The sequence below is a fragment of the Mustelus asterias genome, chromosome 20 (genome assembly GCF_964213995.1).
Source record: "Mustelus asterias chromosome 20, sMusAst1.hap1.1, whole genome shotgun sequence".
NCBI classification, from domain to species: domain Eukaryota; kingdom Metazoa; phylum Chordata; class Chondrichthyes; order Carcharhiniformes; family Triakidae; genus Mustelus; species Mustelus asterias.
Genome location: NC_135820.1, coordinates 82,389,354 through 82,405,032, shown reverse-complemented (window position 1 = coordinate 82,405,032; position 15,679 = coordinate 82,389,354). Strand labels below are relative to the sequence as shown.

At 46.8% G+C, this 15,679-nt stretch overlaps 1 protein-coding gene across 3 annotated transcripts in view; it reads left to right on the top strand.

Annotated features, from left to right (window-relative positions):
• Window positions 1-15,679, top strand: part of LOC144508691 (short transient receptor potential channel 4-associated protein-like) — a 95,970-nt gene that overhangs the window by 41,610 nt on the left and 38,681 nt on the right. For all 3 annotated transcript variants that reach the window (XM_078236979.1, XM_078236978.1, XM_078236980.1), the window contains exons 6-9: window positions 247-375; window positions 6,832-7,033; window positions 11,043-11,234; window positions 13,240-13,382. In XM_078236979.1, the coding sequence (XP_078093105.1) occupies window positions 247-375; window positions 6,832-7,033; window positions 11,043-11,234; window positions 13,240-13,382 (666 nt within the window). The remainder of the gene's footprint in view (window positions 1-246; window positions 376-6,831; window positions 7,034-11,042; window positions 11,235-13,239; window positions 13,383-15,679) is intronic.

Below are 15,679 nucleotides of genomic sequence, written 5' to 3'. Positions count from 1 at the left end.
GATAAATGTTACCAAGTGACCCATTGCTCTTGGTGTATATTCCCAAGTTATCATGGAGCCGGGGGGGCTGAATTTGGGAAGACTGAAAAACGGGTTGCATCAAATTGTCAAGTGGGGGAGGTGGTGAAAATGAGAGAATGCGATTAGTTGGGCACCTCAGGAAATGTGTTTTGACATGGACAGATAGGTGATATATCGGGAGAGATTTGTTGACAGTGGGTGATGCAATGTTCTCTTTACTTTCAGACGGATGGAGTGACTAAACGCCTCTCGGAACGAAATGACTTTGTGCTGTTCCTCTTCACGCTTATGACGAATAAAAAGACCTTTTTGCAAACTGCTACACTTATAGAAGATATTCTGGGAGTGAAAAAGGTCAGAACGTTCTGTCAAAGCCTCTTCTATTGTTTGAACAATGAACAATACAGCACAGGAACAGGCCCTTCGGCCCTCCAAGCCTGCGCCACTCATGTGCCCACTAGACCATTCTTTTGTATCCCTCTATTTCCAGTCTGTTCATGTGGCTATCTAGATAAGTCTTAAACGATCCCAGCGTGTCCGCCTCAATCACCTTGCTTGGCAGTGCATTCCAGGCCCCCACCACCCTCTGTAAAATATGTCCCCCTGACATCTGTGTTGAACCTTGCCCCCCCTCACCTTGAACCCGTGACCCCTCGTGTTCGTCACCTCCGACCTGGGAAAAAGCTTCCCACTGTTCACCCTATCTATGCCCTTCATAATTTTATACACCTCTATTAGGTCGCCCCTCATCCTCCGTCTTTCCAGGGAGAACAAGCCCAGTTTACCCAATCTCTCCTCATAGCTAAGAGCCTCCATACCAGGCAACATCCTGGTAAACCTTCTCTGCACTCTCTAACGCCTCCACGTTCTTCTGGTAGTGCGGCGACCAGAAGTGGATGCAGTATTCCAAATGTGGCCTAACCATCGTTCTATACAGCTGCAACAACATATGCCAACTTTTATATTCTATGCCCCATCCAATAAAGGCAAGCATGCATATGCCTTCTTCACCACCCTCTCCACCTGTGCTGCCACCTTTAAGGATCTGTGGACTTGTACACCCAGGTCCCTCTGTGTCTATACTCCTGATGGTTCTGCCATTTATTGTATAACTCCCCCTTACATTAGACCTACCGAAATGCATCACTTCGCATTTATCTGGATTAAATTCCATCTGCCATTTCTCCGCCAATGTTCCAGCCTATCTATATCCTGCTGTATTCTCTGACAATGTTCATCACTATCCGCAACTCCAGCAATCTTTGTGTCGTCCGCAAACTTACTGATCACACCAGTTACATCTTCCTCCAAATATATATCACAAACAGCAAAGGTCCCAGTACAGAGCCCTGTGGAACACCACTAGTCACAAACCTCCAACCGGAAAAAGACCCCTCCACTGCTACCCTCTGTCTTCTATGGCTAAGCCAGTTCTCCACCCATCTAGCTAGCTCACCTTTTATCCCGTGAGATTTAACCTTTTGCACCAGCCTGCCATGAGGTACCTTGTCAAACGCTTTACTAAAATCCATATAGACGACATCCATGGCCCTTCCCTCGTCAATCGTTTTTGTCACCTCCTCAAAAAACTCAACCAAATTTGTGAGGCATGACCTCCCTCGTACAAAACCATGCTGTCTATCGTTAATGAGATTATTCAGTTCTAAATGCGCATATATCCTATCTCTCAGAATCTTCTCCAACAACTTCCCTACCACGGACGTCAAGCTCACCGGCCTATAATTACCCCGGGTTATCCTTGCTACCCTTCTTAAATAACGGGACCACATTTGCTGTCCTCCAATCCTCTGGGACCTCACCTGTGTCCAGCGAAGAGACAAAGATTTCTGTTAGAGGCCCAGCAATTGCATCTCTCGCCTCCCTGAGGAGTCTAGGATAGATGCCATCCGGCCCTGGGGATTTGTCTGTCTTAATGTTTCCTAAAAAACCTAACACTTCCTCCCTTGTAATTGAGATTTTTTTCTAACGGGTCAACACATCTCTCTCAGACAATACCAGTCAACATGTCCCTCTCCTCTGTGAATACTGACGCAAAGTATTCGTTTAGGATCTCACCTACTTCCTTTGGTTCTAAGCATAATTCCACTCCTTTGTCCCTGAGAAATCCGATTCTTTCCCTAACAACCCTCTTGTTCCTAACGTATGTATAAAATGCCTTGGGGTTCTCCTTAATCCTGCGTGCCAAGGACATTTCGTGACCCCTTTTTGCCCTTCCAAGTCCCTGTTTGAGTTTTCTACTTTCTCTGTATTCCTCCAGTGCTCCATCTGTTTTTAGCTGCCTGGACCTCATGTATGCCTCTTTTTTTCTTTTTGATTAGACCCACAATTTCACTGGTTATCCACGGCTCTCGAATCCTACCTTTCCTATCCTTCCTCTTAACAGGCATATGCCTGTCCTGCAGTCCTATCAACTGCTCCTTAAAAGACTCCCACATGTCAGATGTGGATTTACCCTCGAACAGCCTCTCCCAATCAACAGCCACCAAATCCTGCCTAATACGGCTGTAGTTAGCCTTCCCCCAATTCAGTACCTTACCCATAGGACAACACTCATCTTTTTCCATTACTATCCTAAAGTTTACAGAGTTGTGGTCACTATTTGCCACATGTTCCTCTACTGCAACTTTGATGACCTGACTGGGCTCATTCCCCAGTACTAGGTCCAGTAAAGCCCCCTCTCTAGTTGGACTGTCAACATATTGTTCCAAAGAACCTTCCTGTACACATTTTATAAATTCTTCCCCATCCAGGCCCCCAGCCCTAAGCGATTTCCAGTCTATGTGAGGGAAATTAAAGTCTCCCATTACAACAACCCTATTTTTTTCTGCACCTGTCCAGAATCTCCTTTCATATCCGTTCCTCAACCAGCATAGTGACTGCGCCCTTCCTGTTTCTGAGCTCCACCCACAGTGACTCGTTACCTGACCCTTCCATATTGTCCACCCTCTGTACCGCTGTAATATGCTCCCTAACCAGCATTGCTACTCCCCCACCTCTCCTCACCCCTCCTCTGTCTCACCTAAAACACTTATACCCCGGAATATTCAGCTGCCAGTCCTGTCCTTCTTTTAACCATGTCTCCGCCACTGCAACCACATCCAAGTTCTGCGCAAGCATTAAGGCTCTAAGCTTGTCTCTCTTGCCTGTGACGCTCCTTGCATTGAAGCTAGATGCACTCCAGACTTCCAGGCCCACTGAGGTCATCCTCCCCCAGAATGCCCTTCCTCTTAGCCTTGTCTTGGCCCCAAACCTTGTCCCCAGCCTCGATGCTTATTGACCTATTGTTCTGATCCCCACCCCCCTGCCACATTAGTTTAAACCCACCCGAACCACACTAGCAAAACTCCCAGCTAGGATATTCGTACCCCTCCAGTTTAGGTGCAACCCGTCCTTCTTGTACAGGTGCCATCCTCTCTTGAAGACTTCCCAGTGATCCACGAATTCGAAACCCTCCCTCCTGCACCAGTCCTTTAGCCACACGTTCAGCTGTGCAGTCTCCCTGTTCTTAGCCTCACTAGTTTGTGGCACTGGGAGTAGTCCAGAGATCGCTACCCTAGAGGCCCTGCTTTTTAGCCTACTACCCAACTCCCTGAATTGCTCTCGCAGGACCTCCCTGCTCTTTCTGCCTACGTCATTTGCACCAATGTGGACAGTGACGTCTGTCTGGTTATCCGCCCCTTTTAGGATGCCTCCTACCCGCTCAGAGACATCCAGGACCCCGGCACCAGGGAGGCAGACTACCATCCTGGAGTCTCGTTCACGCCCACAGAACCGCCTGTCTGTGCCTCTAACCATTTCATCCTCCGCTACTATTGCTCTCCTAGTTCCCCTCTGAGCCACAGAGCCCGATTCCGTGCCAGTGACCACTGCCACCGCCAACACCACACACCGTATCCACAACTGTGTATTTGAAGAGAGCATTGCCTGCTGCTTGCTTTGCTGTCATTCTTAGCCATGTGGGTCTGGGCGCACCTTTCCTCTTTGGGTGGTGCCAACCTCCATTTCCCTCGATATAAAAACAAGTGACTGTGGATGCTGGAATCTGAAACAAAAACAGAAAATGCTGGAAAATCTCAGCAGGTCTACCGGCATCTGTGGTGAGAGAATAGAGCTAACATTTCAAGTCTGGATAATCCTTCATCCATCCTTTGCCTCAAACTGAGAGGTCTTATGCAACCCCAAACTGAGTTTTTGTGAGCCCATATCCTCTTCTTTAGAAAGGCCACCTACGGCCACCCTTTGTATCATTCATTTTTGTCCTTGCCTCACCCCATATACGAACATACGAATGCTGCTGAAATCCTCAAGTGTGGCTGTGTTCCCTCCAGCCAAATATTGTAATCTCTCTCCGTTTGCCTGCCTTCCTCCACCCTCCAATAACAGCAACTCACCAAACACTAATGCCTATTTCCGGTTATGCACCAAGTCCTGCTCACCCATCACTGGAGTACGTTGACTCCTGATCTCCCACCAAGCCTCAAGTATAAAATTCTATTCCTTGCATTTAAATTGCTCCATAAACTCATCCTCATTTCATTCCTCTGACTCTCGCCTGTACATTCCTTCTGTCTTCACTCTATCATCCTCAGCTGTCTTTTGCCCCACAATCTCGAATTTAATCCGAAACTTCTCCACCTCACTCCTTTTAACCCACCTCTTTGATCAAGCTTTTGATCACCCATCCAGTAGCTTCTGTTTTGGTTTGGTGCCCATTTTCTCCCTGCCTCTGAAGGGCCTTTGACATTCTCTACATTAAAGGCATGATGAGTGGGTCCCAGTGTTGGGTACCATGTTAAAGACAGTGAGTTGAGGAGGAGAGCTCCCCTCCCCTATCCTCACTTAGCTGTAATGTTGGATCACCCCACTAGCAGTGTGGAACATTAGTTAACTGTGGCCAGTTTAGTCATTGAGAGCAGTTCCATATTTTGGACCCATACGCATCAGGAATTTGATTGGGACTATGCAAATTCACTTCTGCTGGGACAGCAAGCAGAGGAAGACTTCCATTCAGTCTGGCATGCATTCAAGCCCAGGTTTCAAAGTTGAATGACCAGCTACAATACAGAGAAAAATGATTGACAAGGGAAGGGCTACATGTTTGGACTTTAGTAAAGCATTCGACAAGGTTCCTCATGGCAGGCTGGTGCAAAAGATTAAATCACACAGGATCAGGGGTGAACTAGCGAGATGGATTCAGAACTGCTTGGCCATAGAAGACAGAGGGTAGTGGTGGAAGGGTGTTTTTCTGAATGGAGGTCTATAACTCGTGGTGTTCTGCAGGGACCAGTGCTGGGACCTCTGCTGTTTGTAATATATATAAATGACTTGGATGAAAACGTAGCTGGTCTGATTAGCGGATGATACTAAGATTGGCAGAGTTGCGGACAGTGACGAAGATTGCCAGAGAATACAGCAGGATATAGATAGGCTGGAAAATTGGGCAGAGAAATGGCAGATGGAATTTAATCTGGACAGGTGCGAGGTGATGCATTTTGGTAGATCCAATTCAGGTGGGAGCTATAAAAGAAAAGGCAGAACAATCAGGAGCATAGACACACAGAGAGATCTGGAAGTACAGGTCCACCGCTCCTTAAAAGTGGCAGCACAGGTGGAAAAGGTGGTGAAGAAAGCATATGACATGCTTGCCTTCATCAGCTGGAGCATAGAGTATATAAGCTGGCAAATTAAGTTAGTTAAATAAAACGTTGGTTAGGCCACATTTGGAATACTGTGTCCAATTCTGGTCACCACACTACCAGAAGGACGTAGAGGCTTTGGAGAGAGTACAGAAAAGGTTTACAAGGATGTTGTCAGGTATGGAGGGTATTAGCTATGAGAGAGATTGAATAAACTGGGATTGTTCTCCCTGGAAAGATGGAGGCTGAGGGGCGACCTGATTGAAGTTTATAAAATTGAAGGGTATAGATGGGATGAACAGTTGGAAGCTTTTTCTCAGGGCAGAAATGACAATTACAAGTTCAAGATAAGGGGGAAGTTTTTTACACAGGTGGGGGCCTGGAATGCACTGCCAAGTGAGGTGGTTGAGGCAGTTACGTTAGTGACATTTAAGACTTATCTGGATAGACACATGAACAGACGGGGAATAGAGGGATGCAGACAGTTAGTTTAGGTAGAATAACATGATCAGCGTGGGTTTGGAGGGCCAAAGGGCCTGTTCCTGTGCTGTACTGTTCTTTGTTCTAGAGGCTGTTCAACCCACCATGTCTGTGTCAGATATTTTCACAAGCTACCAAAAACTTATCCCATGCTTTGCTCTTTCCTCATGGCCTTGCATCTTCCCTGATTTCCTTTATTTACTTAAGGGGATGTGGGAGTCACTGACTAGGCCAACATTTATTACCCACCCTTAATTGCTCTTAAGGTGGTGGTGAGCTGCGTCCTTGAACCACTGTAGTCCATGTGGTGTAGGTGCACTCAGTGCTGATCCTTTTCCATGTAAAGACTTTGGCTCAGCGACAATGAAGGAGCGGTGATGCATTTCCAAGTCAGGATGGTGAGTGACTTGGCAGGGAACTTGCAGAAGGTGTTCCCATGCATCTACTGTCCTTGTTCTTCTAGGTGTTAGAGGTTGCAAGTTTGGAAGGTGCTGTCAAAGGTTGTGATCAGGGCCTAGTTTATTTAATGCTGCTGTGATCGGACATATAAAATAAAGTGCAGTGACTTTTTTTTAGGGAATCCACGTTTCTGTATTGTACCCTAACATTTTGGGTGTGAGGGACAACTAAATGTTAATTTAGGCTTATTTTGTAATATCCTATTCCTTTTAAGGAGATGATCCAATTGGAAGATATTCCAAACCTTGCGAATCTGGTTGCCAGTTTTGACCAGCAGCAACTTGCTAATTTCTGTCGCATTCTGTCAGTCACTATTTCCGAGCTGGATACGGGAAACGATGACAAGCACACACTACTTGCCAAAAATGCACAACAGAAGAAGTCTGCAGGCCCTTCACGAGCTGAAATCAACCAAGGTAAGGCATGATGTGGAGATGCCGGTGTAACCCCCTGCTGACAACTATATGCTCTGACCTCTGAGTTAAGTAAAGCTGTACCTGGGATGTGCTTGATGTTATAAGGGGCTACTATGTAAATGTTCAATTAACAGGATCCTGAGTTCTTACCTGTTGGTGGTGAGCGAGGCTAAATTTCCTATTTACCAATAAATGTCAGTACAGGCGTGAATGAAAAGGATTAGTGTATGCAGTTGCAATCTAGAGTAATAACCTATTAATAATAGCGCGGTGCCTCCTCAAATGGTAAGTATGTAAACCTTATAATAAGAAAAGGTTCAGGACAACCATGCAAAAGGAATAACAAAAATAAATTTATTTTCTTGCATTGTTGCGTCTCATAAAACAGGTAAAGAGTCCCAAACTAAAGATTTTTTAATTAAACAGTTTCAACCCTGAGAAATGTTCAAATTATTACCAAGCACTTGGATTTATAAACGTTGGGGCCCATACGTTGGTGCACATATGAAGAAAACACACCCTCAACAACACACTGCTGATACCGTTCAGTGTCTGATAGTATCGTCTCCAGTTACTCACGCAACCACCACACACACAGTCCAGAAGGGTCTGCGAGCGGGAAGATGATGCAGCAGGAAAGAAAATGCAGCAAGCTGTCCGTGTAGTGACGTAGGTCCAGTGCGCTGAAGTCTGTCCTCCTCGGCAGTGCTACTTAGCAAGTTAGCTTCAGCTAATCCTCGTTCTCTCCGTCTTCTCAGTGAAAACTACGCCCGGCGTTTATAGCTGACTGTCCCTCACCGGCAGTTTCTGGCAGAAACGTCCACGCTTGAGACTACAAGACGATGCACTTTACACTTTTTCTCAACAGTAATGAAAATAACAAACAGGACTAAACCTTGCTGCCTTTCACTTCAAACTGGAAAAAATGAGTCACTAAACTGCGACAAACACGAGCTTTAACTGCTCAGTAATATTTGTGCCCATACTGTGAAGTATGTTAGTCTACAAATATTATTTGCCTCGACGTTAAAACTGGGTTTTTACCGCATGGAAACAGCTCCTCTTCCCCACGTGTGTCTCCCCACTGCAGCTTCCTCTCCCCCACGTGTCTCCCCACTGCAGCTTCCTCTTCCCCCCGTGTGTCTCCCCACTGCAGCTTCCTCTTCCCCACGTGTGTCTCCCCACTGCAGCTTCCTCTTCCCCCCGTGTGTCTCCTCACTGCAGCTTCCTCTTCCCCACGTGTGTCTCCCCACTGCAGCTTCCTCTTCCCCCCGTGTGTCTCCCCACTGCAGCTTCCTCTCCCCCACGTGTCTCCCCACTGCAGCTTCCTCTTCCCCCCCGTGTGTCTCCCCACTGCAGCTTCCTCTTCCCCCCCCGTGTGTCTCCCCACTGCAGCTTCCTCTTCCCCACGTGTGTCTCCCCACTGCAGCTTCCTCTTCCCCCCCCGTGTGTCTCCCCACTGCAGCTTCCTCTTCCCCACGTGTGTCTCCCCACTGCAGCTTCCTCTTCCCCACGTGTCTCCCCACTGCAGCTTCCTCTTCCCCCCGTGTGTCTCCCCACTGCAGCTTCCTCTCCCCCACGTGTCTCCCCACTGCAGCTTCCTCTTCCCCCCGTGTGTCTCCCCACTGCAGCTTCCTCTTCCCCCCCGTGTGTCTCCCCACTGCAGCTTCCTCTTCCCCACGTGTGTCTCCCCACTGCAGCTTCCTCTTCCCCACGTGTGTCTCCCCACTGCAGCTTCCTCTTCCCCACGTGTCTCCCCACTGCAGCTTCCTCTTCCCCCCCCCGTGTGTCTCCCCACTGCAGCTTCCTCTTCCCCCCCGTGTGTCTCCCCACTGCAGCTTCCTCTTCCCCACGTGTGTCTCCCCACTGCAGCTTCCTCTTCCCCCCCGTGTGTCTCCCCACTGCAGCTTCCTCTTCCCCCCGTGTGTCTCCCCACTGCAGCTTCCTCTTCCCCCCCGTGTGTCTCCCCACTGCAGCTTCCTCTTCCCCCCGTGTGTCTCCCCACTGCAGCTTCCTCTTCCCCACGTGTGTCTCCCCACTGCAGCTTCCTCTTCCCCATGTGTGTCTCCCCACTGCAGCTTCCTCTTCCCCACGTGTCTCCCCACTGCAGCTTCCTCTTCCCCCCCCGTGTGTCTCCCCACTGCAGCTTCCTCTTCCCCCCGTGTGTCTCCCCACTGCAGCTTCCTCTTCCCCCCCGTGTGTCTCCCCACTGCAGCTTCCTCTTCCCCCCCGTGTGTCTCCCCACTGCAGCTTCCTCTTCTCCCCCGTGTGTCTCCCCACTGCAGCTTCCTCTTCCCCCCGTGTGTCTCCCCACTGCAGCTTCCTCTTCCCCCCCGTGTGTCTCCCCGCTGCAGCTTCCTCTTCCCCACGTGTGTTTCCCCACTGCAGCTTCCTCTGCCTCCCGCCATTTTTCTTTTTCCCTCCCCCTAAGTAATCTGATTGGCTTAAAGTGCAGCTCTCTAGAAAACGGATTGGCTTAGCTTACATCACTCAAACAAACAGTATCTGTTCACGGGATTGGGCCCAGTAAACAGGATATTGAAACTCACAAGAAAACAAAGAACAATGGGAAATGTCTTTTTCATTAGATTTACCCATATTTCAAGAAAACACACTCTTTTCATTTTTCTTTAATTTATCCTTTTCTTCAGGCCCCTGGGGTGGGCACAGTAAGAGGTCTCAACACCAGGTTAAAGTCCAACAGGTTTATTTGGTAGCACGAGCTTTCGAAGCGCTGCAGACTCACCTGATGCCTCACCTGATGAAGGAGCAGCGCTCTGAAGGCTCATGCTACCAAATAAACCTGTTGGTCTTTGACCTGGTGTTGTGAGACTTCTTACTAAGGTAAGGCAGTAATGAGTCTGGAGCTTGACTCCATTACAGACGGAGGGCCTGTACGTTCTTTCTTTAAGGATGCAATGCTTTAATTTTTTTTTGAATGAACCAATACTCAATATACTTCTCTGCTGTTTTTCTCACCCCTCTCTTTCATGTCCTCCTCCGTGCACCATAACCACCACTATTCCAGCACTCCGAAAATCTGGAATGAAGCAGAGTGGGACCCCCCTGAAGGAGCTCGCCTTAACTTTATTCTGCACTTAGTTTGGGACCTACTTCACACTGAAGTCAAAAATGCTTTGCATCAATGCTTCCTTTCATTCTTTCAAAGAATAAAGTACAGCACAGGAACAGGCCCTTCGGCCCTCCAAGCCCATGCTGATCATGATGCCCTAGCTAAACATTTTTTTAAAAAAAACCTTCTGCCCTTACTCAGTCCGTATCCCTCTATTCCCTCCCTATTCATGGACCCATCCAGATGCCTCTTAAATGTTGCTAATGTGCCTGCTTCCACCACCACCTCTGGCAGTGCGTTCCAAGCACCCACCACTCTGTGAAACTTTCCCCATACATCTCCCTTAAACTTTCACCCTCACCTTGAACCTGTGCCCCCTTGTAATTGACACTTCCACCCTGGGGAAAAAGCCTCTGACTATCCACTCTTGTCTATGCCTGTCTCAATTTTGCAGACCTCAATCAGGTCTCCCCTCAGCCTCCGTCTTTTCAGTGAAAACAATCCTAGTTTATTCAACCTGTTATAGCCAATGCCCTCGAGAGCAGGGAGCATCCTAGTGAACCTTTACACTCTAAAGTTTCCACATCTTTCTTGGATAATGAGCATCACTGGCAATGCAAATGTTTGTTGCCCATCCCTAATTGCCCTTGAAGGTGGTGGTGGGTTGCTTCTCTTGAACTAATATCACGATTCATGTTGGAGATAGCCATTGCCTCTTGTGTGGTGCAAAGGTTACTTGCCAAATTATCAGCCCAAGCTTAAGCCTGTGTGTGAGCGTTCATTAGCATGTTGAGCCTGTATAATTATCAGAATGAACCTGGGTGCATTGCAGTTATTTTGCCTTTTATCCTCATTACTTTATTCTTGTACATATGAAACCCACTCGGGAACTGTAGCTCAGACGCTAAAGTGTGGCCTCTCTTCTCCCCTACTCAGTCACCCTTTTGAATATTCCTGGATTCATTGAACGATTGTGTAAATTGGCAACACGGAAGGTTTCTGAGACAACAGGCACTTCAAACTTCTTACAGGAGCTGGAGGAGTGGTACGCGTGGCTGGACAACGCACTGGTTCTTGACGCGTTAATGCACATGGCCACTGAGGAAGCCGACCAAAGCAGCAGCACAGGTACCTTGCACTAACCATCATTGAGATGTGTGTGTTTCCCTTTCCTCTAATGTTGCTATTCTGCAATGGGCCTTTCCATTAGATTTATCAACATTATTTCTGAAGGTGATAATTATCCATGACAGTACAAATGTAGGTTTCTTAGAATGGATGTAGGCGTCACTGGCTGGGCCAGCATTTGTTGCCTGTCCCTAATTGCCCTCCATTTCAGAGTGCATTTGAGTCAACCACATTACTGTGGATTTGGAGTCGCATGTAGACCAGACTAGGTAAGACGGCAAGTTTCCTTCCCTAAAGGTCATTCATTAGTGTGTCAAATTGCTTTTACAACAGTTGATAGTTTCATGGTGAGAACTAGAGACCAGCTTGATATTCCAGATTTATTAGAATCCCTGCAGTGCAGGAGGAGGCCATTCAGCCCATCGAGCCTGCACCGACAACAATCCCACCCAAGCCCTATCCCCATAACCAAGTATTTTATCCACAAATCCCCCTGACAGTAAGGGGCAATTTAGCATGGCCAATCAACCTAACCTGCACATCTTTGGACTGATCAATATTAATTGAATTTAAATTCCACCAGCTGCCTTGGTGGGTTTTGAACCTTTGTCTCCAGTGTGATATTACCACTGCCACCGTCTCTCCTGGATGTAACCAGGAATGAAGGATTTTAGTTACATCGGCAGATTGGAGAAGCTAGGGTTGATGTTCCTTAAAGTCTTGCATTTATATAGCACCTTCCATGATTACAGGATGCCCCAAAGTCCTTTTACAGCCAATGAAATATTTATTGAGTTGTAATCACTGTTGTAATGTAGCATGCATGGCAACCAGTTTGCACACAGCAAGCTTCCATAAACAGCAATGTAATACTGACCAAATAACTGCTTTTGCTGATAATTGAGGTATAAATGTTGGCCAAAATATCAGGAATAACGCCCCTACTGTTCTTCAGAATACTACCACGGGATTTTTTACATTCACCTGAGGGCAGAATAGGTCTTGGTGTCATCTGACAGATGGCACCTTTTGGAATCATAAAATCCCTACAGGGCAGAAAGAAACCATTCAGCCCATCAAGTCTGCATCAATTCTTCGAAAGCGCATCTTGCCCAGACCCATCCCTGTAACCCCGCAGATTTACCCTGGCTAATCCACCTAACCTACATATCTTTGGACACTAAGGGGCAATTTACTGTGCCCAATCCACATACTCTGCACATCTTTGGACTGGGATTTGAACTCAAAACTTTGATTCAGAGATGAATGCTACCAACTGAACCATGACTGACACTTTTAAAGTAGGAAAATTTCAAAATAAGGAGGGAGAAACTTTGCACTGACCAGATGTTAGAGATTTAAAATGTTGGCAAAAGATCTTGGGGGAGATGTAACTTTATTTTACTTGGAGAGTGGTGGTTATCTAGTAGGTGCTGCCTAAAGTAATTAATTTGCAGGATTAGGGGGTGAGAAAATGGCTTTTTAAAAATGTGCTCATGGGTGTCCAGCATCACTGTCAAGAGCAGCATTTATTCCCACACCTAAAGAGGTTGTGGTGTAGGTACATCCAGAGTGCGGTTAGTAACCAAATAAATTGGACTACTCTTTCAAAATGCTAGCACAGATGTGATGGACCAAATGGCCTCTTTCTGTGCATACTGAGAAGGCTTGGTTAATTAATCAAGTTAACTAGCTGAAGTAGATTACAATTATGTTGAAAAACCTAGATGAATGGTGAAGGCTAATTGCACAGAGCAGCATTAAGATCTTAAAAAAGAGGGTAGACTGGGTCAGTCACGGAATGTGGCCTGATGATGCCAATCTCGGGTTTTTTTGGAAAGCAACATGTGCATTGAAGGATAAAGTGCCCTTGTTTTGAGATGGGAGAGTTTGGATGTGTTCAGGGATGCAGGGAGGAGAGATAAGACGGCATTTAGAACTTTGGAAGAGCTGAAAGAAATGTAGACTAAGTCTATGTCTAAACTTCTTTCCTTTCTACATTCAGAGTCTGCAGATGAGAGTGTACTAGCCGCCAGCCAGCTGAGGAGTCGGCTCCCACAGTCCATGAAGATCATGCATGAGATCATGTATAAAGTGGAAGTTCTGTACGTGTTGTGTGTACTGCTAATGGGAAGGCAACGGAACCAGGTTGGTGACAGACTCGGTTGGCGGATTTCATCACAAATTGTGATCTTTGTCTCTTGAGTCTTTCCCTTTGAGAGCAGTAACATTCTTGTTCCATGGTGCCAGACAATGACCATCTCAAACAGGAGAGTGTCAAACCATCTCCACCAATAACATTACTATTGCTGAATTCTCACTACCAGCATGCCAGGAGTTACCATTAACCAGAAATTTAATTGGACCAACCATATAAATATCATGGCTACAAGAGCAGGTCAGAGGTTAGGAATTCTGTGGAGAATAACACTTGGCTCCTCAAAGCCTGTCTCCCATCTACAAGGCGCAAGTCAGGTATGTGATGGAATGCTGTACATTTGCCTCCAACAATACTTGAGAACCTCAACATCATCCACAACAAAGCAGCCTGTTTGGTACCCCATCCACCACATTAAGCATTCATTCCCTCCACTACCAAAGCACATTGGCAGCAATGTGTACCATCTGTGAGATGCACTACAACTCATCAAGACTCCTTCAACATCACCTTCCAAACACATTATCTCTACTACCTAGAAGGGCAAGGACAGTAGGTAAATGGGAACAGCACCATCTGCAAGCCTCACACCATTCTAACTTTGAACTATATCGCCATTCCTTCACTGCTGCTCGGTCAAAATCATGAAACTCCCTTCCTAACAGCATTGTAGATGTTCTTGCAGCTACTCCTTTCTGCTACATTTCACAGAGAATTGTGTAGTTCGGAGGGCAGAAGCTTGACAGTGATCAATCCTGGCGAGGTTCGGATTGGTCCAGCGAGGTGGGTGGACGACAGTTGACTCATAGACTCATTACAATAGAAACCACATACAGGGAAAAGGCAGAGGAAATGGCACTTTGGCATGATGCTCATTTTGAGAGCCAGTGCAAACAGGGTGGGCCAAATGGTCACCTCTTGCACCGTAACAATTCCGTGCTCAAGAAAAATATGCAAATTGTGCCACTGAATTGTAATGTGTTCAATTGGAACATGTACTTGTTTAATTAACTAGCTGATAGATCCGTGACTCACCAATCTAGCTTGGTGTGAGGTCAGCAGAATTTAAGCTAGAAAAAGTGATTACTCCTAATTCTAGTGACTCTGACCCTCCAGTGTGCCTCTCAAGGGTGGCTCCTAGAGCCAGTTCCACAAGTCTTGCAAGCCCCCACTTCACCCTACCTACCCCAATTCCATGTAGCTATTCCAAAATTGGACCTTGGGTCAGATTGATCTTTTCTGGGCTCTGCCCATGGAAGTATGTTTTGGCACCTGTGGTTAGATGACAGTTGAGTGGGAGTCTAGGTTTATTTTTCATGTCCCACTAAGGTAGACCAGTCCCTGGGACCGGATGGGGTCTATCCCAGATTACTGCAGGAGGCAAGGGAAGAAATAGCTGGGGCTTTAAGATATCTTCGCATAATCTATGACCGCAGGCGAGGTTCCAAAGGATTGGAAAATACCCAATGTTGTTCCCTTTATAATCCAGGAAATTATAGGCTGGTGAGCCTGACGCCTGTAATGAAGAAAATACTGAGGGACAGGATATTTGCACATTTGGAGGAAAATGGGTCAGTTAGTGACAGGCAGCATGGTTTTGTACGGGGAAGGTCATGTCTCACCAACTTGATTGAGTTTTTTTAAAGCGGTGACAAAGAAACACAGTCTGCAGAGAGATTTGGATAGGCTAAGTGAGTGGGCAAGGATCTGGCAGATGGAGGATAACGTTGGTAAGTGTGAGGTTATCCACTTTGGAAGGAATAATAGTAAAATGGACTATTATTTAAGCGGTGAAAAATTACAACATGCTACTGTGCAGAGGGACCTGGGGGTCCTTGTGCATGAATCACAGAAACTCAGTTTGCAGGTGCAGCAGGTGATCAAGAAGGCAAATGGAATGTTGGCCTTTATCGCGAGAGGGATGGAGTATAAAAGCAGGGAGGTCATGCTGCAACTGTACAGGGTACTGGTGAGGCCGTACCTAGAGTACTGTGTACAGTTTTGGTCCCCTTATTTAAGAAAGGATATATTAGCTTTGGAGGGGGTACAGAGAAGGTTCACCAGGTTGATTCCAGAGATGAGGGGGTTAGCTTATGAGGAGAGATTGAGTAGACTGGGCCTGTACTCGTTGGAGTTTAGAAGGTTGAGGGAAGATCTTATAGAGACATGTAAGATAATGAAGGGGCTAGACAGGGTAGAAGCAGCGAGGTTATTTCCACTTACAATGGAAACAAGAACTAGGGGACATAGCCTCAAAATACGGGGGTCAATTTAGAACAAAGTTGAG